This window comes from Lutjanus erythropterus, chromosome 17 (assembly GCF_056507025.1).
Source record: "Lutjanus erythropterus isolate fLutEry1 chromosome 17, fLutEry1.hap2, whole genome shotgun sequence".
NCBI lineage: Eukaryota > Metazoa > Chordata > Actinopteri > Lutjaniformes > Lutjanidae > Lutjanus > Lutjanus erythropterus.
The window spans coordinates 30,722,759-30,749,436 of NC_139333.1; the positions used below are offsets into that span (position 1 = coordinate 30,722,759).

The 26,678-nt window shown below is 37.9% G+C and overlaps 1 protein-coding gene across 1 annotated transcript in view; it reads right to left on the bottom strand.

Annotated features, from left to right (window-relative positions):
* Positions 1-5,199: 5,199 nt before the first annotated feature.
* mtr (5-methyltetrahydrofolate-homocysteine methyltransferase) overlaps positions 5,200-26,678 on the bottom strand; it is a 38,737-nt gene continuing 17,258 nt past the window's right edge. Inside the window, exons 22-33 of the mRNA XM_084741576.1 lie at positions 26,206-26,306; positions 24,880-24,947; positions 24,345-24,465; positions 23,870-23,951; positions 22,511-22,609; positions 19,695-19,770; positions 19,385-19,540; positions 16,489-16,688; positions 15,267-15,467; positions 14,959-15,151; positions 6,234-6,346; positions 5,200-5,796 (exon numbers count right to left, since the gene is read on the bottom strand). Of these exons, the coding sequence (XP_084597702.1) occupies positions 5,707-5,796; positions 6,234-6,346; positions 14,959-15,151; positions 15,267-15,467; positions 16,489-16,688; positions 19,385-19,540; positions 19,695-19,770; positions 22,511-22,609; positions 23,870-23,951; positions 24,345-24,465; positions 24,880-24,947; positions 26,206-26,306 (1,500 nt within the window). The 3' untranslated portion in view covers positions 5,200-5,706. The remainder of the gene's footprint in view (positions 5,797-6,233; positions 6,347-14,958; positions 15,152-15,266; positions 15,468-16,488; positions 16,689-19,384; positions 19,541-19,694; positions 19,771-22,510; positions 22,610-23,869; positions 23,952-24,344; positions 24,466-24,879; positions 24,948-26,205; positions 26,307-26,678) is intronic.

The following is a 26,678-nucleotide window of genomic DNA, read 5'->3' on the forward strand; positions in this document are numbered from 1 at the left end:
CATTAGCTGGATCACATTATGGTCTCTCTCATACTGTACAAATGTCCATAAATGTGTTCCTGTTAGTCAGTTAAACACAAAAACGTGGAAATTTGGATCCAGGTTGACAAATACTTAAGTTACCATTTTTATTTGCCTTGAAATTGCTGCATTGGAACACAGGGTTGTGTTTACCCACTATTTATATGTCAAAACGGCTGCAGTGAAAAAGGTCTATACAAATATACCATGTTGAATTGCAGATAGGCTACACAATGGCTTTTATGTTTGGAAGCCCATTTCCACCAATGAAAGAAAAATAAATCCTCATGTTAACTCATAATTATGAGATTTTTATGTAAATATCAAAATTATGAGAAAAAGTCAGAATTTTGAGACAAAAAGTAAATATGAGATCAAAAGTTGAAATTACTAGATAAAAGGTCTAAGTTATGATAGAAAATCATATTTATGAGATTTAACAATTGAAATTATGAGATAAAAGGTGAAATCATGACTTATCATGGGGATATTTTTTTCTTTCACTGGTGGCAATGGGCCTCCGTATTAAGGGTCATTGTAGGTATTTAAAAAAAGAGCCTGGGGAGGGGGGTAATTTTATAATATATAATATATACATTTCTGAGAAAAAACATGGATATATTTTTAGATTAAAATAGGAAATTTACATGAAAAAACTCACAAATTTATGGAGAAAATTATCTGAGATGATTTAGTCTAAATAAAAAAATGTTTGTGTTTTTTTTTCTCCCAAACTTATGAGTTTAATATTAGGGAACAGTTTATTTGGGTGAAGGGGTTGAAAGTCTGCTTTCCCCCCCCAGAATACTACCCCCCCCTTCCTCTGGGTCATTTGGTTGTTTGTTTGGTTGTTTGTTATTACCAGCAGTGGCCCTAATAGGCCATCATACAAGTATCCTCCATGTGTTAATTTTTAACTGTGCAATGTTCAAAATGAACTTTAATTTCTGTAATATACACTCATTTTGAATTTGATGCCTGCAACATGTTGAAAAAAAAGTTTTGACAGGATCATGTTTACCACTGTGATACATCATCTCTTCTTTTAACAACACTCAGTCAGAGTTTGTGAACTGAGGACACTAATTGTTGAAGTTTTAAAGTGAAATTCTTTCTCATTCTTGCTTGATATACGACTTCAGCTGTTCAACAATCCGGGGTCTCTGTTGTTGTATTTTGTGCTTCATAATGCACCACACATTTTCAATGGGAGACAGGTCTGGACTGCAGGCAGCTCAGTCTAGTACCTGAACTCTTTTACTATGAAGACACGCTGCTGGAACACGTCCACAATGTGTCTTGGTGTTGTCTTGCTTAAATAAGCAGCATTGTCTGCATGGCAGCATGTGTTGCTCCAAAACCTGTATGCACCTTTCAGCATTAATGCTGGGCAGTAACACACCCCCATACCATCACAGATACTGGCTTTTCAACATTACTCTGCTAACAACCCAGTCCTTTTCCTAAGCTGAGGGACATAACATCCATGATTTGCGAAAACTCTTAAACTCTTAAAGAAATAACTGATATCATTTATAACAGCTATTTTTTTCTCTACTTTTCTATACAATTAAATTATTTCCTTTATTTTTTTTTTGCAAAATTATTAGCTAGTAAAACAAATGGAGTTGGAAATAGAGCTGTGGGTCACACTCCCCATGATTCAAGCAATAGCTTTTGTAGCTGCTTCCTGTCTGGTAAATGTCTACATCTTTCAGACTTCATGCCCCCAAAATCCTGACAGGAAGTCTTACAGATCTGGATCACTATGACATCATTGGGGGCAATTTTCTTAGACTTGACAAAGCTCCTCCAGAGCCACAAGAAGACATTATTAAACTATTTTCAGAGGCCGAGTGTGAGTGCGTGACCAGTAAACTGACATTTTGGTGAAATCAGTGGAGTGCCTTGAAATAACACCAACATATGTTTTTTCTTTAAGGTGTAAACTCAGAGAAAGACAAACAGAAAATATGTTGAAATGATTTATTTTTAACAAAATAGCACTGTTCTATCACTCCAGTTTTACAGTGTTTGTAATACCACCATCATAACCCCTTCAAATGTAAGAAAATAAAACAGATTAAGAAACTATCAAAGTTTCATATAAACTGAGATGAGTCACTGCAGCACATCAGGGCTTTTAAGACACATGTGAAATGCACTTCAGTATCTTACAGGAAACACTGTAACCTGGTTGTTTGCTGACGTGGAGATTTCTGGGGATCATGGAATGACTAGATATGTTGTATAGTACACACACATACAGAGAAAGAACACTGATAAAACATGTTAAAATGTCAACTATATGTGTACATTTATGGAGAACTAGTCGTACCTCACTGGGTGGGAACAGAGATCCCACAGCACAGGTGATGTGAAGGGTTAACCCATTTGAAAATAAGACTTTAATACGGCTTGGTTCACTGACGTCTTCACACAGGAACACATTCAGTGAAAGAAACCTCATCTTTGATTGTGAATGATCAGTTTTTCACAATCATTTGGTTTCTTATCAAGCCAGAAACAAGTTAAAGTGGTATCTCTATATACTGGTACAGTAGTTTTTCTCATATTTTTTCACGTTTTCTCAACATTTTCATCGTGTTTAAGTGTCATTACTGTGTCTTTGTTCATCACTCGGTTCTTTGTTCAGTAGGAAAATATATGTGATTGAATATTTTTGTATAGAGGAAAATTAGAGCCAGCCATAAGGACAGCAAATGAGAGGAGGAAGATTTATTTTTAATGATTTTAGATTTTTTTTAAGTCAAAATTTTTTTTTGAATTTATTCTCAAACAATTATTTTAACTTAATTCTTCCTTAATTCAACTTAATTCTAACTTTTCAACTTTCAACATTTCAACTTTTATTCTCAAAACCATCTGATTGTTCTTTCACCTCATCCCTGGCCTGCATGCTCTTCCATACATTTGACTGATTTTTTCAGTGAACATTTCTGCTTTATTCTTGCTTGATTCTGGATCTCTTAACTTTGTTCTCCACATTTCGAGATGCATTCCTCCTCTCCTTTTTGGCCCTTCTGCTCTTCCGTACTTTTCAAAGACTTTAAACATGTTCTAATGTACAGACCCTTCACATTCACTACACTGTCACCACAGTGACATCTGAGAGTCAAACATGTATACAAGCTCAGACTGGACAAAGACCTTCAATTATCAACTAACCAACCAATAAAAGGGAAGCTGCAATCTGAATGATCAACAAATCTCCGGTTGAAGTTACACAAGATGCTGCATCAGGCTGAAACAACAAATCCTTGAGTGTTTGTTGTGGGTTCACATGTCTGGAGGCTGAAGTGTAGCTGACACCAACAGGTTCTATAATGACTAATACTAACAGCAACAACGTTATGTCATAAAAACATCAGTAGAAAACTAATAAAATCTTTTTTTTTTTTAATTACTAACTTAACTAACTTTTTTGTTGCCACTGGAAGGCAGAAAAACAAGATTTTCAGAGGTTGTTAAGTTACTTTTCAAAAGGCTTATAGGATTATTGTTTACGCTTTGTTTCATTTACACTTTAGTTTAAAGCAATGCAGTAAAAAACTAAACCTTCAGACAAGTGGGGTTTAGACACAGGGGCTCTGAAAATCACGGTTGACCAACAAAGGTTTTAATGTTTAATGTTACACAGAACCATCTATTGTCTATAGAAACTGTTTGGAAAAGGGCACTTTCAAAAAACATTTGGCAGGTGATCGGATGAACCATCTGTCTGTCATGACTTACATGGGCTAATTTTAACCAATCAGATTAATGCTTCCATTAATAAGAGCAGCTGCACATCCCTCGACCATGCCGAATTTTGGGTGAAAATAACGCTGTTGAAGGCCAAGCCTAAATAGAGAAGGCTAGCATCATTCACATGTATGTTAATGTTGGCTACGTAATTAGTTTACCATAATGCCACAGTGGACAGACTACTAAAAAAGCAAAATAGTATCTTAAAAAAGTGACAGATGACAGACATACATCAGCTGGAGATTCAAAAGGTGCTTGTCTATGTCAGGATGTACCACCTCCGACCACTAGGTGGAGTCGTTCTTCTTTGATGGAGGCAGACACAATAATGCCAGTGGTTGTTTGACAAAGACATAGCATCATTGTTCACCTGACTTCTCTCAGGATTTGAGCTCCTAATAGCTCAATACTGATGAGGTTTTCTAATTTTATATGTTTAAAGTGGCAAAGACCTCAGATTTCGTATTGATCACCAGTCAAATTTGAGCAGTTGTAATCATGACGCTTCTCACTGTTGTCACACCTAAAACCATGCCTGGAGCTGCCAGTAGTCCCTCCTACAACGCTGACTGGCTGCACCACTTTTGGTGTGACACAAACAGATAACATGAAGCCTGGCGAGATGGATTCTCACGTGATCTCACGAATCCAGCTGCCTCGCAAGGTAGAACTTTTATATAATTTCTAAATGTGGCTTTAAGTAATCAACATTAGTGAACCACTGAAAATGAGTTGAAGCTAGTACACTCCAGCCTGCGTGCAGCTGTTGATGGTGTTAAAAATATTTACACAAGAACAGTAAAATGATCATTTACATAACAATTAAAAACTGAAATAAATACATCTTAACTTTAACTTCCAAATACAACTATAAAACTGAAATCAGTAAGAACATATATAAACCACATGTCCAGGGATTACTGTGTGATTGTAGTGTCATTAGTTTGCTTTTATACATCCTGGATTTAGTGTGAATTAAAGAACAGTTGAAGGTTATTTATAATTTGAGCTGCTTAGCTCAATACTTTCTGAGTGGTGACTGAATCAGCCCATACCATCATGTAGAACTGGGAATCAAAGTGTCACATGTGGAAAGTTGGCGCTGATTGTAAGAATGGATTCTTCTTATTGATTCTTTGATCAGATATTTCCTCATTTTAATCAGTCATTTGTTGTTGTCAAGGCTGAAGACCAAGCAGGGCTGTCGCTGTGAGGACTCCAACTCTCTGGAATAGTCTACCTCAACAACTTAAGACTGCGAAATTCACTTTCTTCTTTCAAGGCATCTCTCAAGACTCATTTTTACCATCTGACTTTTTCTAAATAATTTTATCTGATTCCTATTTTATCTGTCTTTTTATCTACAATTGTATCTTTTATACCAGCCTTATACTGTGCTAACTACTGTTTTAGTTAGTTATTTATGAAGGTGATGGTGTATTTCATTATTGGCCTGTTTGATATTTATTGTCCCTTTTTGTGAAACACTTTGTAACAGTGGTTTTGAAAGGTGCTACATGAACTAAGTTATTACTGTTATCATTTTATAGAGTCAAGCTGTTTGCGTTAAAGGAATAGTTAAACATTTATGTTGTTCACTCTAACCTGGAGTGAGACACAAAGATGGATCTCAGTCTCGTATGTGGAGTACAGAGCTGGAGTCAGCATGATTAGCGTAGCTTAGCATAAAGACTAGAAGATAAAAATGACCACAGGTTGTGAGCCATTTTGAAATGTGTTGAGTAAAATGATAAGACCTAGTGTGCTTTTACTGCAGTAAGTGACATGTCAGTAAAGAATCCCTGTATGAGCAGCCACAGTGAGAAGCTGTGGGAGCTGCAGTGGAATGACTGGACTGTAAACCTGATTGTCTGTTAGCTGTGTCCTGCTCTGATCCCTCTGTGGTCCAGTCAAACTCTACACCTCGTTGTCATAACCCAGCACAGGAGCCAGCCATCTCTCCACCTCCTCCACACTCATCTCTTTTCTCCTGGAGTAGTCCTCCACCTGAAGACGAGAAGAGCAGAGAGAATACAAGCTCCTGAGTCATCTCTGTTACAAATCCTCTGCAAAAAGATTTGTTAGAACTTGAAGAGAAACCCAAGTTTGGATATGTATATTCAAATTGTGATGATGTGATATGTGTTGGGTTCTGTACCAAACAAACAAGTTTTCTTTCATCTGAGGAACAAGAGCTTTAGGCCAGAACATCTCATATATTTGTCCTTTTTCAAAAAATGTGATTTGTTTCTTGTTCTGAGATTTAGATGTTGTACTTGGCCATACTGTGATTTCAATAATATTCCAATTAATTGTGCAGCCCTAAGTGAGAGAATTCATAAAACACCAAAGTGATGGATTTCCGGCACAAACAGGATATCTCATCATTCGATTATTTTGTAAAGTGCTTTTAAAGCAGTTTGATGTGTGGATGTTGACTGAACCTGCTCCTTGGTGATCTTTCCCACAGCAAAGTACGAGGCCTGAGGGTTGGAGAAGTAAAGTCCAGACACTGAGGCAGCAGGCGTCATGGCCAGAGACTCTGTCAGACCAATTCCTGCACACACACACACACACACACACACACACACACAAAACACAGACGCACATGTAATTATTACATATGCATATCATCAAGAACACACACACATGCATGTACAAGCACACAAAATGTCAAAGTGCACACACTCATGTAGCTAAATGAGATAAAAGCAGAAGGTCAGTGCTTCATTATGGCACTTGTAAAATCAGAATCACCTTGATTTACCTCTGGTTAAAAAGGTTGTGTGCTCCCTCTGACAGCTGAGCCTGGGTGGAGTCTTATTAGTCTCATCTACACTGACTGATGTTGACCTTTGCAGGTAGGTCTGGATGCTGCTCAGTATGCTGCAGCTGACTAGCTCATTAGCCATGTAGCCCACAAACGGTCATTAACAGAGCGCTTTCTCCTGGAGGACTCTGGTTTGGTAGCATGTTCAACAAGGTGCAACAAAGAGACATTAGCTACAAACCCACCATGAACTGTTGTTGTTCTTTTGTGTTGTTTTGTTGTCTGTTTTTGTCACTGTTGGCTCATGATACAATGATGTTGTTACAGCTTTTTATACTTATACAGGTACAATGAAATGATTTGGTTAGGTATTTTAAAACATTCTCTATAAATGCAGACAAACATCCAATATGATTCCAACTTTTTAAAGGGACCCCAAAATCAAAAGTAACTAAGTACAAATACTTCATTACTGTACTGTAGATATTTCAGGTATATGTGCTTTACATTAGTATTTATTTTTCTGACAACTTTTCACTTATACTCTGTACATTTGAACTCAAATATCCGTACTTTCTACTCCTTACAGTTTAAAACATGCTTGTTACTTTAGTTTTAAGGCAACATGAAAACAACATAAATGACGTAACAAAATAAAAATTACCTAAAACACATAAGATGAAAACAATGTAAGAAAACAAAAACTACGCAACAATAAATAAAAAGACAAGCATAATGTAAAAGGACATAACAGTCCAAAACCGTGTAAAAGACGTAACAAGACTAAAACAAAGTAAGATGAAACAATGTAAAAGATGTAACAAGATAAAACCAAGAATAAAGACACAACAGGGCATAACAGGATTTAAAAAACAACGTAAAATGTGTAATAAGATAAAAATTAATCTAAGACAAAAATGACGTAAGAAGACAAAAACATAAAAAAGATGTAACATGATGTAAATAAGAGACGTAAAAAGTTGAAAATCATATAAAAAACAGAAAAGTTGAGGTTTGCACAGAAACAGTCAGTAGAAATGTCCTTCAGAGGACGACTTTTTACTTCTATATTCTGAACACAATTCAGAGCCTGAACTTTTTCACTTTTACTAAACATGTTGAATCAGAGTTTTTTTTACACAAGTATCTGAACTTCTGTGGTACGTCTATCACTAACGGTACACAAGCTCCCTCTAGTGGTACACAGAAGACTGACAGAAATATTCTTTTGAAATAAATACATTTAAAAAATATATAATACTATCAAAATACTACTAAATTTCATATGAAAATACATAAAACATAAGATCATTGAAATGTAATTAAAATTCCTGTCTTTCTGTTTCATTATCAGCCTGCTATGAAGTAATGATCGCACACATAGAGTTTACATTTGTCATCCATGACTGCTGGTAGTTAGGAGTTAAACTGTGATGACAAGATAATGGAAGCAAAAGAAAGAGACTGAAAATGAATGCTTCTAAAACTGAAAAATGAGAACGTTATGAAGAGAACTGCAGATCAGGAGAATAAATCAAGTAGCCATTTTAAAAATTAAGTGGACAACAGTAAACCAAGCACAGGTGCTCCTGGGTACTGGTTACTTCAGAAACGCCATTCAAGTGTTGAATGCAGTGCAGAGTTCAGTATTTGCTAAGGTGGTATGTGGCATAAAGTGTGTGAAAAAACAGTGATCCAGATTTTTTTTGGTGTGAGCTGCAGAGTTTTGGAGATATCAGCTGTAGAAATGTCTGTCTTCTCTGTAATATAATGGGAAAAAATGAAAAAAACCTTTTGAAAAATTCAAAACCGGTGTCTCTTTCCAAAAATATGACCCAGTCACTCGAGATAATCCACAGACCTTGTTTCATGCAGGAACTACTTTTCTCTCTACAGTAAAATCTACCGGAACTACTTTAGAATCGACCAGAACTACTTTCTTTCGAATGTAAAGAAAGTAGTTGAGTTTTTCAAATATATTTTTGGTGTTCTGAGCACCACAGGACTGATGCCATCTAGTTCCATGATATTGGGGAGAAGACAGACAACTCTATGCCTGATAACTCCTCAACTCTACGACTCACACCAAAACAGTATAGACTGATGAATCACACGCCGGGTCAGAGAAAAAAAAAAACGAGACTAGAGAGAAAATTCCTGATCCACAGGTTTTGTGTCAGATGTGTTCACTGTGCGCAGCAGCTGCCCACAAGGTTGTGTTCTTTCCTCGGTGCTATTCTCAGTCTTTACAAATTAATTTATGGTCAATGATACGCATTTTAAGTGGTTGAAGTATGCAACGACAGACATCAGATCCTTTAGGTGAAGCTGCCCATTTAGCTCACACTCAGACCCCTCAAACTTGGTGTCACATTTAGTCATCTAGAAATCAACATGGCCAAAACAAAAGCACTAATTATTTGCATAAAACGAGATCTGAAAACTGTATCAGTTTCACTTGATGGTCAACATGTTGAAACTGTGGAAAACTTTAAATACCTCAGCACATTTCTAGAATCCCAGCTGAGCTTCTCTGAAAACACTGAGTACATTTCTAAGAGATGCTCACAGCGACTTCCTCACAGCGAGGAAACTGTGGCCTCGGTGTCAGTCAGCAGATTTTGAAGCTTGTTTACAAAACTAGCGTGTAAGGGATTTAACTTTTCATCCTCCTGCTTGGCACAGTCACCTGAATTGTAGACTTCTATGATTGTGTCAATGGCAAGTAAAATAACTGGCAAACCCCAGAAGCCTTTGACCCAACTTTTTACAGAGAGGACAAGGAAGAAGATGAGGAGTACCCTCACATCCTCCAATCCTCTCTTCCCGTCCCTCAAGCAACTAAAAATGTATTTAAGAAGTCCTTCGTCCCAAATGCCATCAATATTCTTCACTCTGCAGAGATTTAAACCACAAACGTGACATGAACTGCTGTTAGTGTTAAATGCTTAATATTTAATATGTATTTGTTTTTACTAACCACTGTTTTGTTTCTTGTGTTTGGTGAATCAAATACAAATTTCCACACTGGTGGGCAATAAAGATCATCATCTGGTGGCAGTTTGTGTCCACCTGATGAATGTGAGTCTGAAAACTGCTGAAGACCAGAGGGGTGTACTAGGAAGACACACTAATGTGTTAGCGAGGTATGTTGAGACTAAAGTCAAAGTTTTTTTTAATCAAGCTGGATTACTATGGTAAATTATGCCGCACACATAACCTGCCCAGAGCGGGTTACATTCAGAGTTTTAGATCAAAACGGTTGTTAAAAAGCACCGCACTTTCACTAATTTCTCTCTTGCTTTATTTGCAACTAACCTGACACGCCAGATGATTTGTTACACAGAACCATCTGGGAAGCTGTCCTTAGAAACTGCTTGGAAAAGGGCAGGCACTTAAAAAAAACTTGGCAGGTGATTTGATGAACCATCTGTCTATCACATATAACTTCAACCAATCAGATCAAAGACGAGTCACTTCCACGGACACTTCTCACTGGTGTCACACATAAAAACCACACCCGTAGCTGCCAGTAGTCCTCCACAGAATGCTGACTGGCTGCACCACTTTTTGGTGTGCACACAAACGGATAACTTGAAGCCTTGCATGATCTTGCAAATCCAGCTGCCTCGCAGTAAAAAAGCACCACCCTTTAACTAATTTCACTCATTGTTTCTTTGCAGCAACAGTGCTGCTGTTTTAGTAAGATTTTTACAAATATTCTTGAAAGCTCTTGACTGTAGTCAGCAGCATGTAATCAGTGCATTTTCTGCAGAAAACTAGTCAAAAGACGTGTCAAACACCACCTTTTATGTGAATGTGCACAGAGCCTGTTGAAAAAAACCTGGTTAATAAAGAAAGTTGATAACCAACGTTGAGATATTCATTATCTCTGGCTGAGGTTTTAGGTTTCACTGAGCCAGCTAAAGCAAAAAAAAGCATGGACATTCCAAACTTGCTCTTTACTGCAGTTCACCCCTCAGGCTGATGAAAGCAAAGTGGAGACATCAAAATCAAAACAAGCTGAAAGATACTGAGAAGCTCTGTAGAGCTAAAGGAAACTGCAGAGTTACCGTTTTCATACAAATCAGTGGTCATCTGTTGGTAGTAGGGATGCCACAAGAACCGACACTTTGGTACCAAGTCGATACCAAAATTTTTAGGACGTGACAGGAACCGCATAAACACTTACACACAAATACAAGTGCTGCTGTTAAATGCCAGAGGAAGGACAAGGACAACACCTACCAGCACTGAGTGACAACAAGTACATGTGTAAGATAGCAACATGTGCAGCTGCAGCAGCAGCTACAACCCCTCCAGAAGAAAAAGAAGTGATGCGTGGATTGACCTACTTAATAGACGAGGTGGGCGGGTTCAGATCGACTTTCTAGAAAATACCGCAGGTTATGACAGGCAGGTCAAGTGATAAAGCATCAGCTAGAGTAAGTAGTTACGACTCCCAGGGAGACTGTGTGCAATAGTCCTCCTTCTACCTTCCTCTCTCTGGTGCACACAGCAACGCATCCACTGCGCTCTGTCAGCTCAGCTGATCACTGCTCAAAGCACGACAAAATAGGTTCAATCTTAGAACTGGACTCTGCTCTTTTTCTACAAAGTGCAGCTGAACACCAGGCTAAAAACAACAGTATTAACCTACAGATGTTCACTACAACTCTGATAAAAATTTATTGTTAAAATATGAAAAAGAGTGAGAGAATTAGAGAAAAAGCAATAGACTTAACATCTGAGCAGAAATCACTTTTGCATTACTTTCCAGACATGGCATCATGCTCTCCTGACAGTGAGTGAGACCACTCAGTTTGTTTGTTCTAGAATCTCAGAAGAGTTTTTTTATTTATTTCAGGTGGCAAAAAAAGCAACAACGGCTGAATTTTATTTTCATTTTTGTCTACCATGGTGTTGAATTAGGTATTGAGAACTGTGGAAATTCACTAGTATCAAGTACTAAATTACTGGTTTTGTGACATCCCTAGTTGATAATATAAAATAAGTGAAGGACACTGACAAACCAGGCAAGACAAGATTATTATCATTTATAATGTGGCTCAAAATCAGTGCTGTTTTTTTTACCTCACATAATGACACAGATCTGATGTTTTTCATCAGTATAAAAAGCAGAAACCTACATGGAGACACAAACCTTCACTTTCCATCTGGACTGCACTGGGATGTGATCCAGCAACACATCCTGAATCCCCCCCCCCCCACCTGTATGCAACTGTTCACTTTGGAATCTGGCAGTGTTGTGATGACAAATCTAATGTTCTTCACTTGAGACAGTATGATGAGTTTGGCAGCAGCTTGGCTGAGCCAGCGTCAGCCTGATGGACAAGATGCAGCTATGACAGGAGAGCTGAACAGACAGCTAGACTGAGACTTGCACAGATACAATGACAAGATGATACACAGAATACTGTATAACACACATTCATATGGAAACAAGGTTTTTGTTAAACATAATACAGCCCATCGCTGTTAATGCCAAGCAGAAACATGAACATTTTACATAGTAAACAATAAAAATGACATAATGTTTACTGAGATATAAGCTCATTGAGTCTTGCCTTCTACTTACATGAAGCCCTGACATTAATCGTTGGTGCATCCTTCAATCAATTTAAGTGAAACAATTGCTAAACTAGTAGAGGTCACTCAGTTCCCCACCAGGCAACAGGTGGTGAAGCACCTACTGCAATGTCACCACAACTGCAACCAGCAGAGATTTGCAAAGTTCCGCCAACATTAACATGACCCCACATATGTTATCCTGAGCGGAAACAAGATGTCAAACTGAAACAGTTGTTGATCTCTTGCGGCTCCTAGTGGCCAGTTAAGAAGAGTGAGGAAGTAGCTGTCAATGGTTGTATAAACCAGAGCAGTCAAAAAATAGAATTACTGCCTCACAGCTGTTTGTCTCCACCAATCAGTCAAGTTACAGTTTACATCCATGTCTGTCCACACTCATTTAATGTCTGTAGTGAAGACCTTGAAAGAATTTAATATGGAACTCACTATAATATTGACCTGTAACTTTGAAGGAATTTAATAAAAGGTATTAAGTGTATTTTTTGGCATTATGATGTCACAGTGAAGCTGACCTTTGACCTTATGGATATAAAATGTAATCACCTCATCATATCCTGTTAGATATTTTTGTGTAATTTTGTCATAATCCAAGTGTCCAATAGGTCATTTGCACCTCAAGGCATTCTTGAATGGGATGACCTGAACACATAATGCCTGTGGCCATGGCTGTCGATGGCGAGGAGCCATAAAAAAAGGAGCTTCAAGGTTTTTCATGAATTCTGAACCACAGAGGTTCATCAGCATACAATCATGAATGTGAAACAGTAAAAAAAAAAAATCAGGCCGATCGGTACAGTCGTATTTGAGATTAGTTGCGGACAAGATGCAGGTCCGCTGATCTCACACACTCACACACACACACACACACTCACACTCGCACTCACACTCACACAAGCAATCGCATTATCCCCTCCCAGCTTTCGCCTGGTGGGGATAATAAATGCAAGACACCACACAATGTATATAGTATCAAAAGAAGGTGCACTCAGAAAAATGAGCTAAATGAGTAGCAGCAAGTGGCGCAAGTGCTGGTGAAAGTTGTCAGGCTATATGAATATTATTATATGGATATTTTTTGGGTCATCTAGGTTAATATTGACCTAACACACTAATAGAACATCAGTCCAAGAATGATACAACTATTATGGAACGCAAAATAACACAAAAAGACCTACAGGCACAGAAACAGAGTTTGTTTGCCATAATCAGTCTCTCCAGGAAGTTGCGATCGCAACAATTAATGCAAATTCAACCAATCCCTGTGAATTATACATGACTTTACAATTTTGTCCAGTCACTGTAACTTTTCCACGAATCGAATCTTTCATAGCAGTCCTCTGTGCAAAAATCATACATGTACCTCTCGATGAATCAACTTAATGTATTATTATTTACTATTTTTTGTATTTTTATTTTCTTTTATTCTGTCATGGGTACTGAAGTTTGTTATGGTTATTGACATTTATCAATGCTCTGTGCACTTTTATTTTTATAATACAAGTTTTGTTAGAATTTTTGTAATCCTGAACTTTTTTGTGAAGGTTAGTGAGAACACTCAGAATAGAGTGGTTTTATTCTCTGTGGTGTCACAAATTGATTGACTGATGTTCTACTGATGTTATGATCAGTGATTCTGATTCTGTGTGAGAAACTGCTATGGAATATCAGGGACTTTTTGGGAGAAATGTACAATCAAAAGCTGCTGACAGAAAGTTTGTGAGACTGAGAGCTTATCAAATAACCTTCTGAAAGTAAGACTTTAGGGACACAGAGTCTGTAAAACTCACTTTCTGATGTCAAAAGCTGACCATAGTGTCTGATAAATGTTTCAAATGTACAGGCCAAGTAAGGTAGGGACGCAGAAATGTAATTACAAGACAAAACAATGTTTCAGACAGAATGTGAGGTGATGCAGTAATGAAACCAGACAGGTGAGATCAGGCTGAGACTGGTGTAATGCAAAATGAGTAGAGTTGGATAGAAACTGGGTAAACAATCGTGGGACTGTTTGAAAAATGAAGTTCAGAATATAAGCTCCTCATAGGGGGAACTTCAATAGGTAAATAAGCAGAAATCTCAAAGACTTGCAGTCAGATGCTTTTGCATGGACAAGCTGCTTGGTTTACTTGTATTTTTGCACTAAAATGCAGTAAATCTTTATTGCATCGAACTCAGTGTTTGATTTGGTCATCTTTGAAGTGACCTTTGTCTACATTGAAATCGGTGATTGCCTTGAAGGGGCCTTGTCATCTCCCTGAAGATGCCACTGATTTTTCATGAATTATACAAAAAACATATTTAAAAAGATCTTAAAAAGCAATGTTATTTTTAATTGAATTTTTCACTTGCTTCTGCAATTTCATCACCAAAAAATACCTAAAAACACTGCAACATCCATCAGAATTTTTGAGAAAAGCTGCCATGAAATCAGGCATTTTAGACTGCAACAATCTCTGATACAAATTATGCAGACCCTCCAGGATTTCGCAGGCTTTTTGGTTTTTTTTAAAAAAAACAGAAGAAAGCATGATTGGATTGTGAAAAGAATACAGAGAAATATATTTTTTGGCATATTTAAATAGGAGCACAATATGACCAGGGATTTAATCAAAAAGGGTTAAAAGGGTACTTTCCTTTTCATCTTGGCTTTAATAACTGAAAATTTTAATTTCCTTATGCTGTTCAAAGACTATTAATGAAGCATCAGCCATCTGTCTCATGTGAAATACACAATAGTACTGGGAGCCTCTCAGCTGTGCTCATGATAGTAAAGTAGGTTGTGCTCTCACCAGTCTTCTCCTGGATTCCAGCCAGGCTCCACATGGTGGTCTTCTCTGTGTGGTCGGGCTGGCTGGGGTACCCCGCTGCAGGTCTGATGCCCTGGTAGCGAACTCTGTGGAGGTCTGAGGCCTGCAGAGCCTCGTCAGAGCTGTAGCCCCACAGCTCCTTACGCACACGAGCGTGGAGCTCCTCAGCAAAGGCCTGGAGGACGGACAGAGAGCACAAAAACACACCACAGCAGCGACAGTGAACATGACACTCAGCAGCAGTGACTCACTAACACGTGCAGCACCGCCAGTGATGGTTGGTACTGTACCTCAGCCAGCCGGTCAGCCAGGGCTTTGACCATGATGCTGCTGTAGTCGTCTCCCTGTGCCTGGAACTGCTGACTCAGCTCCTCAGCTCCAAACACGCCCACAGCAAACAGGCCGATGTAGTCTGCCACGCCGCTGTCCACAGGGGCCACGAAGTCAGACACACACAGGTAGGGCTCTGAGCTGGAGCTGTCCTTCTCCACCTGCAACACACACACAACATTTAAAACTATTACCCTGGAAATGTGTTATCATCTGTTTCAGTATGGCAGCACAATTCTTTGTTGATGCTACATGTGTTAATCTTTCCAGGGTTCCTACACCTTCTCCAAATTCCCTATTTTATTTTATTTTCTAGAATTTTTAAGGTGCAGTTTTCAAGGTCTCCCAGCACCTAACAGCTGTGATAAAATACATATTTATTAGGGATTATTAGGGATTTCAGACTGCTACATAGGAAGAGGGGTCAGAAGAGTGTTTTGCCCGCCTGATCATGTTGATGTGCTCAGATTTTGTTGATTTGGTCTAGGGCTGAACAGTTTAGAAAAAATATCTAATAGAGATTATTCTGACTGATACTGCAATTGCAATATGATTTGTGATATTACAGGTAATGATCATTTTTACATCATTATTCTTATTTTGACGGGGAAAAAAAACATGAAACATGAAAATTGAACTGATTCTCTCTGCTTTTCCTGTGTCTGACTTCCTGCCTGGTCGATCTGTTCTGTGCTATTTGACACGGCATCCAACACAAACAGACTCCCTGCACATTTAAAGGGGGGCAGAGAGCCACTTCTGGGATACGTTGAGGTGCTGCTGGTGGAATCACAAGTATTGTGTAGAACGGCAGACTTGACAAGACGCAGCCGTCCCTGGAGGAATCAAGCTGTAATGCTGCTGCTATGAAGTGGCTGTGTGTTCCTGTTTATGACACTTATACGTCACTTTTGGTCTTATTATGTCACTTTTCATCTTGTTACATAGTTTTTGTTGTTACATCTTGTCACATCTTTTACATACTTTCTGTCTTATTATGTCAATTTTCACTTTGTTACAGCGTTTTTTTGTCATTTTCATCCTTACGTTGTTACATCTTTTGCAGCATTTTTGGTCTTATCACATCTTTTTGTTCTTGTCATTCATTTTTCATCTTGTTTAAGGACCCTCGGCATCCTGAGCAATAGAATGAACTACACTGCAGCTGTTAATGACGCTCACCTGCTGCCGTAAGCCATGGAATGTGGCGATTGGTTTGGTGTCTCTGTGAACTGTGACATCATCTTTGTACACGTTGATGTCATCGCCATCACTCTGGGCACGCCAGAATCCCACCAGGCCACGCCCCTTCAGACTACAGTTGTCGATCATCTGGTTGAGCAGCTGCTGCCCGTCGTCGAAGACTCGGCGCGCCTCCGAACCTGCAGGAAGTGAATATTACATCAGACATGTCTCTTACTGAAATGTTTAACAAGGCTGTGAGTTACTTGGTACACAGTGAACTGAGTGAGTTATGAGTTCTTGTTTGATTCAGTGTATATCCGATCCACCAACCAGCACCTGTTTCACTGAAAAATCTTTGAACGTTTTTAAACAGTTTGTCTTTCATTCCAACTGTCATTCTCCCACTGAAACAGTGCAGCTAACAAAGTTGAGGCGACAAAATCCAAAATTTTTAAGCTTGTATGGAAATACATCTTTTATGTTTATGGATTTTATTAATGCCAAACTAACATGAAGACTGATGACATGTGACACCTTTTATCTTGTGTTTTGTAGAATTATGCATTTTTAATATTTCATATTTAATAAAAGGAGTTTTGGTGTAATATTTCTCCCCAGCAAGTGCAGGGAGCTTCATTTAACTCAAACTGGTATTATGTGTATTTTTTGACAGTTTGTTTCTGTGCCATACCTCCCCTTGTCTGGCATTACTCTTGTACACCTACTTTAAACTATAACTAGGCACCTAATCAACCCAGTTTATCTACCAGTGTAGCCAATTTCCCGTTTTATTCTAATCAACCAAAGAGGGAACTGTATCAAAATCTTGTTATACAATCTTATTGTAAAATGATAAATTAATCACCCTGGATCCTTGTATCTGTGTAAGTTAACATCCATTAATATCACAGTAATATCCATATGCACCTGAGCAATGATCCAAGTGGAGCAAATGAATCCCCATCATTCCATTAGGGGAAGCAGAGTTATGGTTTTTCTACCCCACTTTTTGTCTTTTTATAATAAACATGTCATCATACAGTCCTCACAATCAGCTGATTTCGTTAAAGCAGCCTGTGATATCTGTGATCATTTGACTATTTTCAGCAACTGACAAAAACAAGTCATAAAAAAAAAGAAAAAAAAAAATCACACATTTTTCAGGCGAACACGTCGCTCATCGTTTGCCACAGTGTGCTTTGGCTGTCAATCACAGTCTGTCAATCCACAAACAAGCTCTCACACACTCCAACATTCCTGGCTGCATCCAAGTCATTTTGAGGACACATCATTTGAGGCATTTACCGTTACAGTCTCCACTGCAGATATCCATCACTGTAACATAACATATGTGATATAATCATTTTCAAAGATTTCCTCAGATTACCCATCAAGCTTTACAGTTTGGTTCAACCCCCAAAATATTTTCGGGGCTTGAACTTGAAATAAGGGCTGCAATTAATGATGATTTTCATTGTTGATAAATCAGTCTACCATTTTCTTGATTAACTCATTAATTAATCATGTCGCAATACTGTCAGTTGAGAAGGACGTCTGTGTGCCCCACATGTTTGGACCTATGTTTCAAGTTGTTTCTGTAATGATTATTTTCATTATCAATCAATCTGTTGTTAATTTATTTATTAATCATTTAGTTGTTTGGTCCATAATATGGTGAAAAATGTTGATCAATGTTTCTCAAAGCTCAAGATGACGTCTTCAAATGTCTTGTTTTGTCCACAACTCAAACATATTCAGTTTACTGTCAGAGAGCAGTAAAGAAACCAGAAAATATTCACATTTAAGAAGCTGAAATCAGAGAATTTGGACCTTTTTTCTTAAAAAAAAAAGACTCAAACCAATTAATTGATTATCAAAATAGTTTGCAATTAATTTAATAATCTAATAATTTATAACCTATTCATCAATGAATCCTTGCAGCTCTAGTCAAAATAGATCTATTTTTGACTAAAAGCTTACATTTTTCTACAACAAAGTAAATCAGGGAAATAACAATGAGCTTTCCTCAACCAGTATATGTTTTATTTTCTGAAAAATAAATACAGATAATTGCTTTTGCTTCATGTCTCTCATGTTTCCATCAAATGTAGGCTCTTTAGTCAATTTTGTGTTTTGATCATATTGTGTTTACTATGCTTTGTGGGTGTACATTTTTTACTGTCCTCCCAGTTCATATCTATACAGCCATTGTATTTATGATTAAATTGTTTGCAGGAGCACAGATCTAGCCTCTTAATTTTTGCTCCAGTGCACTGGTTGATGCATTTAACTTTAAAATGTTTCTTCGAGGGGACCCCTCAGAAGGTTTAATGTCCACCCATCACAGTCTCACAAAATCCTGTAGAAACACTGAGCCAAATCAATGAGGTGGCATTTTTTGTATGCAAGTTTATTTCCAAGTTTATTTTAAGGGGATTTTTTTTTTAGTAGAGGTGTTATACTTTGTTGTCCTCTATTCTCCTGGCCGGGGACTACAGATGAAAAACAACTTATAGATACGTCTGGAACAGCTAAGAAGCTGTGCACTGTCCCTGTCAAATGAAAGAAAATGAAAATGTAAAACATAACCAGTTGCCCATGGTAACAACTGTTCAATAAAGTTAATCCATAACAGAGATTTTTTTCTTTCATTATTTACAATAATGATCAGAATTTTTAAATCAACAAATATTAACTTTAATCATGACAACTTGATTATTTTGTAATAAGAAATAAGACTGAAGGACATTAAACTACACTCCAGAACATTTTCTCTTTGCTAATTGTGTGTTGACTTCAGTATACAGAAGTAAAATGCATGAGCAATACTAGAGTGTCATGTCATGCAGCAGGATGGACGTTTGTAGGATTTATGATAAACCGTGACTCGTACCGACAGTCTTGTCGTTGAAGATTTTGGGGTACCCTCTGTTGGGATATTTTCCTCTCAGCTGCCACACGTCAAAGAAAGGCTTCCAGTCGATGAAGTCCACCAGACTGTTCAGGTCGTACCACTCAAACACACGCGTGCCCAGGAACTGAGGGCGCACTGAAACACCACATTAACCATACAGAAAATGATACACATTGTACCAAAGTATTACATTAAGTAAATCCTCTGCAGCACCTCACTGAAGCCATATGATATTTATACTATAACAAGATATTCTGTTTGTGGTAAAGTTCTATTTTAGTTAACTTACCTGGTTTGGACAGAGAGAGCCAGTCTATATGTAGAGCCTTCTCTCTGGCCTGAGACAGAGACAGATACTGACGATCCTGCAGCAGCACAGAGACATGGAGGATGAAAAGAAGGGCAAGGAATATTTTAGTTATATTGCTCTTTCTGTTACAAGCAAATTCAAAATGCTCAACATTAAAATACATCACACATCCACCTGAATATTTTTGAATTGTGGACTTTTGAGGACGTCATCTTGGACTTTTTTGAACATTTTTCACCATTTGCGGACATGGACCAAACAACTAATCTATTAATTGTGAAAATAATTGACCGATTAATGATGATAATTGTTGGCCGCAGCCCTAAAAACACTATATTAGGCTGAACAGTTTCACAATATTTTATACTGAGGTAATCAAAAAGTAATGGAAAGTAATCAAGTTACATTACTTTAATATTGTGATACTTTATTATATGATATTATATGATATTGTGATTATGTTACTGACTACATGTTTTAACAGGTAATTGGCAAATACATCGAAACACATTAAAAAAAAAACCTTCTCAACCCTGCCCAAGATCAGTGCAAGTCTTTCAGTTAGAATATTATAATTAACCTCCTAAAAGGCAACTGTGACATCACCAAAACTGAAATACAAGTTCTTTCTGAATCTCTGCTGGTCACTGATGAGAGAAAATGAAGAGATAAAAGAGAAGATGTGAGGGAGGAAGAGTTTTACAGGTGCTTTCACATCCTGAACACCAGCGTCTGTGCTTCATTCCTCTTATTCAGACCATTTCTCATCTCTTCAACTTGTCTGAAGCCTTTGTGACGACTCTCCAAAGTGCTCCTTCAGTGCACAATAGAAGGTCAACATGAAGCTTCGTCCTCCCTTTGGAGGACGCTCACTGTGTTCTAGTTCTGTGTGATAAACTGGAACATTATGTATAACTACTATTACACAGTGCAACACTGTGTCTTTTCGGGCTACTGCCTATTTCAATTTTTTTTACTTTACAAGAACATTGCAACATTATTATTTCAACAAACAAGAATGATTATGGTGATTTCAGACGAGAAAAGATTCAGGAATAGACCGGTTTAAAGACGAGCAGTGGAAGAATTCTGGATTTCAAGCATCAATAACAGCAACAGATTATAAACATATGTTGTTTATGTTGGGAACATTATAACCACACAAACATATGAGTATACTGGAAACCTCTATATGACCTCTATGACACCCTATGAACCTTAATGATTGAAATGTCATTAATGATGACAATGGGGACAGAAATGCTTATTGTATATTTTCTGCCCTTTACAGTTCACATTAAAATAAACGACTCTGGGAAGAATTTTTGATTTTCCTCTTCATCTTAACTGATACATAGCTAATTGTGCAAATTGCCCAACATGTATCTTAGCAACCAATTTGAATTTCAGCCAATAGGCCTATATTTGAGATTTCAATCATAAAAATTCACAGGAAACAAGATCACTGGGTCCAAGAAATTGCCAGGACACCATATAGAGAAGTGGGCTCAGGTGTTTTTCAAAGAAAAAAAAAAGACAGATCAGAGCAGATCTACAGAACATAATCTGCAGAATGTGTATGAAGAATGTGGATCAAGAAGATTCTGTGATGTTAAAGGGTAAGTCTGGTGATTCTATACTTTTCTTATGGTCAACAAATCTGCAGATGTGCAGAGCCAAACCAACAATGACTGTATTTACTAACAAGTACAGTGTGTGCATCAAAGCTTTACATCTTAGTCTTCTGTGTCACAGAGCTCCACTGTTGTCCAAAAACAATGTAGCACAGGGTGACATGTTATCATGGACACACTCACTGTAGTTTATTTTGTCTCACTCCCACATCACCGTCCTGCAGCCTGAGTACTCACCAGAGCACCAAATGTGGATTGTTCCACCACTGAAAATAGTCCCAGATAAATGCAGCATGTCCTCCTGTTTGAGTGATGTTTAAACTGTTTAAAATTACAATGTACTACTTTTTTGGGAGTTAAAAAAAAAAAAAGAAGACAGCAAGCTGTTTTAAAAGGTTTACATCTTCAGTAGGAAACAACTGACTTGGAGCTGAGAGCCACAGACATCAGAATAGAGCTGAAATGATAAATCAACTATCAACTGATTATTCAGTTAATTGCCAACTATTCTGATGATCGTTTAGTCATTTTTTTTTTTTAAGTCAAACATCTCTGATTTCAGCTTCTTAAATGTGAATATTTTCTGGTTTTTGAGGACATCATCTTGCTTTGGGAAACACAGATCAACATTTTTCATAAATTTCTGACATTTTATGAACCAAACAAAAAGAAATAATCGACAGATGAACTACGACTATGAAAATAATCTCATAATATTAATGAAGAAAAATGAAGAAAACACAAGTCTTAATATTTAAGTAGGTTGTTGTGTTGTACAATTTCTTCAAAAGCTTCCATGACATCAGACTGCTTCTTCTAGTAGCACATTTCCATTTTTCATATGCAGCATTGTGCTGTCTTAATGACTAAATAATAATCTAGCAGGAATTTTAGACATTTAATTGAATACCATAAATGAACCTGTTTGAAATTTCAAGAGAGACATTAGAAATGTTTCCCTCCTGCAGCTGTGTGCAGAGGCTCAGGTGTGTTTTAATTTGTCTGGAGGCCGCTGACTGACAGTCTGGATTAAGATGTGACAGAGATTCAAGACACGTGGATGTAATGCTGTTCTCAGAAAGGCCTGCCTGTGTGGTTCCAGGGGTATAAATTCCACCTCTGGTGCCCTCTTTGTTAGGTGTTTGTAACAGCCAGTCTCACCTTCAGGGACTCGTAGTGCTCCTGCCTGATCTCCTCATACTCCTCCTTCACGTCCTCAAAGTACTCGTCCCTCACAGACTCATCCAGGAGCTGTGAGCACTGACACACAGGGAAAAAAAAGACTTTCAAATCTGTGACCACATTAATTAATATCAACCCTCTGATCATTACATGCAATTAGAGATCATTGTTCTATTTTCACGTCCCTGTGATTGTTACTTTGTTAGATGACTATATGAGAAAACAATTTCATTGAAAAGTGCATGGGTGGATTATGAGACAATGATGAGAATTATTATGAGACTGTCTCTTTGTGGTAGTTTTGTGCCTCCTCATGGTCATTTTTCGTCTCCCTGTGGTAGTTTTATGCTTCTTTGTAGTACTTTTGTGTCTCTTTGCCATAATTTTGTGTCTCCTCATAATTGCTTTTTGTCTCCCTGTTGTAGTTGTAGTTATGCCTTTTTTTAGCCCTTTCATGTCTCTGTAGTCACTCTGTGTCTCTGTGGTAGTTCTTTGTCTCCACATAGTTCTTTTTTACCTCCTTGTGGTACTTCAATGCCTCTTTGTAGGACTTAGTACTTTTGTGTCTCTTTGTGGTAGTTCTGTGTCTCCTCATGACTGTTTTTTGTCTCCTTATAGTAGTTTTATACCTCTTTGTAATGTTTTATGTCTCCGCAGTCATTTTTATATCTTGCTGTTGTAGTTTTATGATTTTTCTGTAGTCCTTTTGTGTCTTTGTAGTCATTTTATGTCTCTTTGTGGCTGTCACTTCAGACAGACACTCTGACCCAGGGGCCCTCAGCTGGTGCCCAGTAGGCCCATTCAGTAATCTATCCATAGAAAAGTGGTGCCACACTAAACTACTGGCAAAGGAACATGTTTTTGTTGTGGACATTTTTAAAGATAACTGAGCAATACATTTTTAGACATTTTCCAATATTTTTACACTAACTACTTTTACACTACTACTAACTACTGAAATCTGGCACTTTCCCATGATTGTTTACCTGTTTGTATTTCTGATGCTAATGCAAACCCAAGCGCAGATTCAAACTTCCTTGGCATTGTATGTTACCTTACAGTCTGTACAGTCTTGGTGGAGGCATGTGTTCTTTAAGTGATTTATAATTGAAAATCTTCATACACTGCATGTCATCATGTACGGTTTTTACTTTGTCTCCTTGTAATATTGAGGAGCCTGTTGCTAAATACATTTCTACTGACATATTAAATTAATTCTATGGGATCCTCCGTGGGCTAGATGGTTTTTAGTCTTTAAACTAGAGTGTAAAATGCTAGTAATACTCTAGACATTAGAAAAGTTCTGATGAGGTGTGTAGGCCAGTTAAATATTCTTACCACCACCACACTCCTGGAGGCATCCAGAACATGGATAACAGGAGACGTGTAGCGAGGGGCGATCTTCACTGCTGTGTGTGTCCTGTTGAACACAAAGACATGCTAATTATCCATGAGCACTGTAAAATGTCATTTTATGGTGAGCATAGGAGGTACAACTTATAACTAATAATTACATATAATGGATAGTATAGTAGAGTTAATGTTGTGAAATGTTTTAGAAAATAAACACTCTCGCACATTTACTATGTGACAATAACAATGTGCAGCGTTGAGTTTTTGATTCAAATTTAGTAGTGATGAATTTGCATGACTGATCAATCAGTAACTGAGAGCATCTGTTACCTCTAAAATATAGAGTATATGTTAGCTAATGAGTGTATCAGGCATCAGCATATTTCCGCCTAGACTCAGACGTGTGTGTGTGTGTGTGTGTGTGTGTGTGTGTGTGTGTGTGTGTGTGTGTGTGTGTTACTTTGATGTGGTGGCTCCTCCAATCAGCAGCGGAGTTGTAATCCCCAGTCTCTCCATCTCTTTGGCCACATGGATCATCTCATCCAGAGAGGGGGTAATGAGACCAGACAGACCAATGATATCTGCAGGGACAAAGCAAACAATGTCTAAATCACATGAGGTCCCCTGGTAACACTGGTCCTGTGAAGACAGGGCTTTACATGAGCAGTTTAACATTTGGATCCACTCAGAGCTTCTTCCATCTGGATTTCAGTGGTTGGACAAAAATAGGATTTTGAAAAGTGAGGGGAAGTGCAGTGGAAGTTAATCTCTTGGTGGATTATTTGAGTTGAGCAGAATAGTCCGGGCCGCAGGTCTTACTTTAAACTACATGCACCAGTACAGCAGCTCACTGGCCTATCATGGTAGTGGCTGAAGATTACAACACTTCATGAAATCAAACATTTTTCTGGCTTTGCTCATTTACATTATTAAAAAGATGTTAGTAAGAATCTCAAAATGACATTGTGCAGTCTATAAAAATCAAAAGAGTGTACCTGCTTTCTGTCTCATGGCCTCTCTGAGGATCTTATCACAGGGAACCATCACACCAAGGTCGATCACTCTGAAAGACAACAAACATACAGGATATCTAGTCTTCGTACTTTTTGTATGTCTCTTTCCATTTGAAGTAGGATTTGATTTAACTGGTAATGAAGAATTTGGTTGATCAAGAAGAATTTTATCGATCTACTATCACCTGTTTGTAACAGAGATTATCGTAATGAGTGCACTCCATGATATTCAAGTATATTTCTTTAATATGAAAGCATTTACGTCCTTTTCTATGTCTCACAGGGTATGTAATGTCAGAGAATATGCAATATATTGCAGTGGACATAAAGCTTTGATTGAGGAGGAATAAACACATTTGCAACAGCTTTGCATAAGCAAGATTTTAGTTTTTTATTAACAATTAATTGACTAATTGGTCATAAATGTTACTAATGATCAAGTTAGGAATGTGCTTACAATTTGCAATCCTAATATGAAGAAACACTGAACAAACACTAAGGTTTAGTAGCCACATTCTGCTGTGAAATTTTTCAAAAGGCAGACATCTCTATGGCCAATATTTCCAAAACTCTGCAACTCACACAGAAATGATCTAGATAGGTAAGCAGCACTACCAGCCAGAGGAAAAATATGTGTTTTTGATTTTGGAGTGAACTGTCCCTTTAAGGGGCTGTACATTGTTCTACTGTCCATTGGCAGAATCTCAGCATCTTAATGTTAAAATTTGTGGAGGAACAGTACACCAGTAAACCATACTGGTAATGCTACCTTTACAATAAGAGCACTGTGTATCCATACTTTAATTCTGTGTAGCGCTAAAATGCATGTGCAGGTTCTCATGACCCACATATGTAGATAGTGAACACAGACACGCTGCAAATTAGCACCATTAAACAGCAGAAATAGTGTTAGGATGGGTCCCAGGGCCTGACAAAAAAATCAACACTTCTCTCCCATAATGCAACACTGTGCCCTGCGAGGGATCAAAACGCAGTGTGACGTGAACCCGTTAATTCTCTGAATTGTTCAGTGAGCAACTGTCAGTGCCACTGAGCTTAACATTTCACCTTAGACAGAGGCCAGCAGCAGATGGTACAGTATGCTGCTCATGTCCCAGGCTCCTGCTGCTCAATACACACCGAAAACATTACAAAAGTTTCTGACTGTCTCTGATTGGAATTGATATATAAATTGAGTATACTGCTATTTACAACCCAAAGTGCTGCAAACACACTGTGAATATGCTGCACAGGTGTGAACGAGAAAGAACTGCCAAGTGGAGAACTATAAAACCAAACCGGTCTTACCTGAAGTTGTTGCAGCCCAGCACCACACCTACAATGTTCTTCCCAATATCATGGACGTCTCCCTTCACTGTGGCCAGAACTATGGTGCCCTGATAGGGATCCTGCACACCAAGAAGAAATCATCAGAAGAAGTGAAATACAAGAGGACAGGAGCAAATCTCTCATTTTCAGTCTTTCAGAGCTGCCCTTTCTTCCCTCTTCATGGTTTTAAGCACTCTAGATGTTACTTTGTAAAGATGTCCTGAACCAGTCTGTACAGTTGGGTTTGGGGCTAATTTGTTTGCACACCAGTTCTCAAAAATGCCATACTGCACTCCACTAAATCACTGGAACCTCTCCATACCACCACGTGAGTCATTTGGCCTCAATTTTCAGTGACATTTTGCAGATGAAACACTCCTCTAAAGCACTGCTAACAGCTGATACCTGCATTTAAACTTTAATATTTTGTTTCTGCTGAAGATGAAGAGATA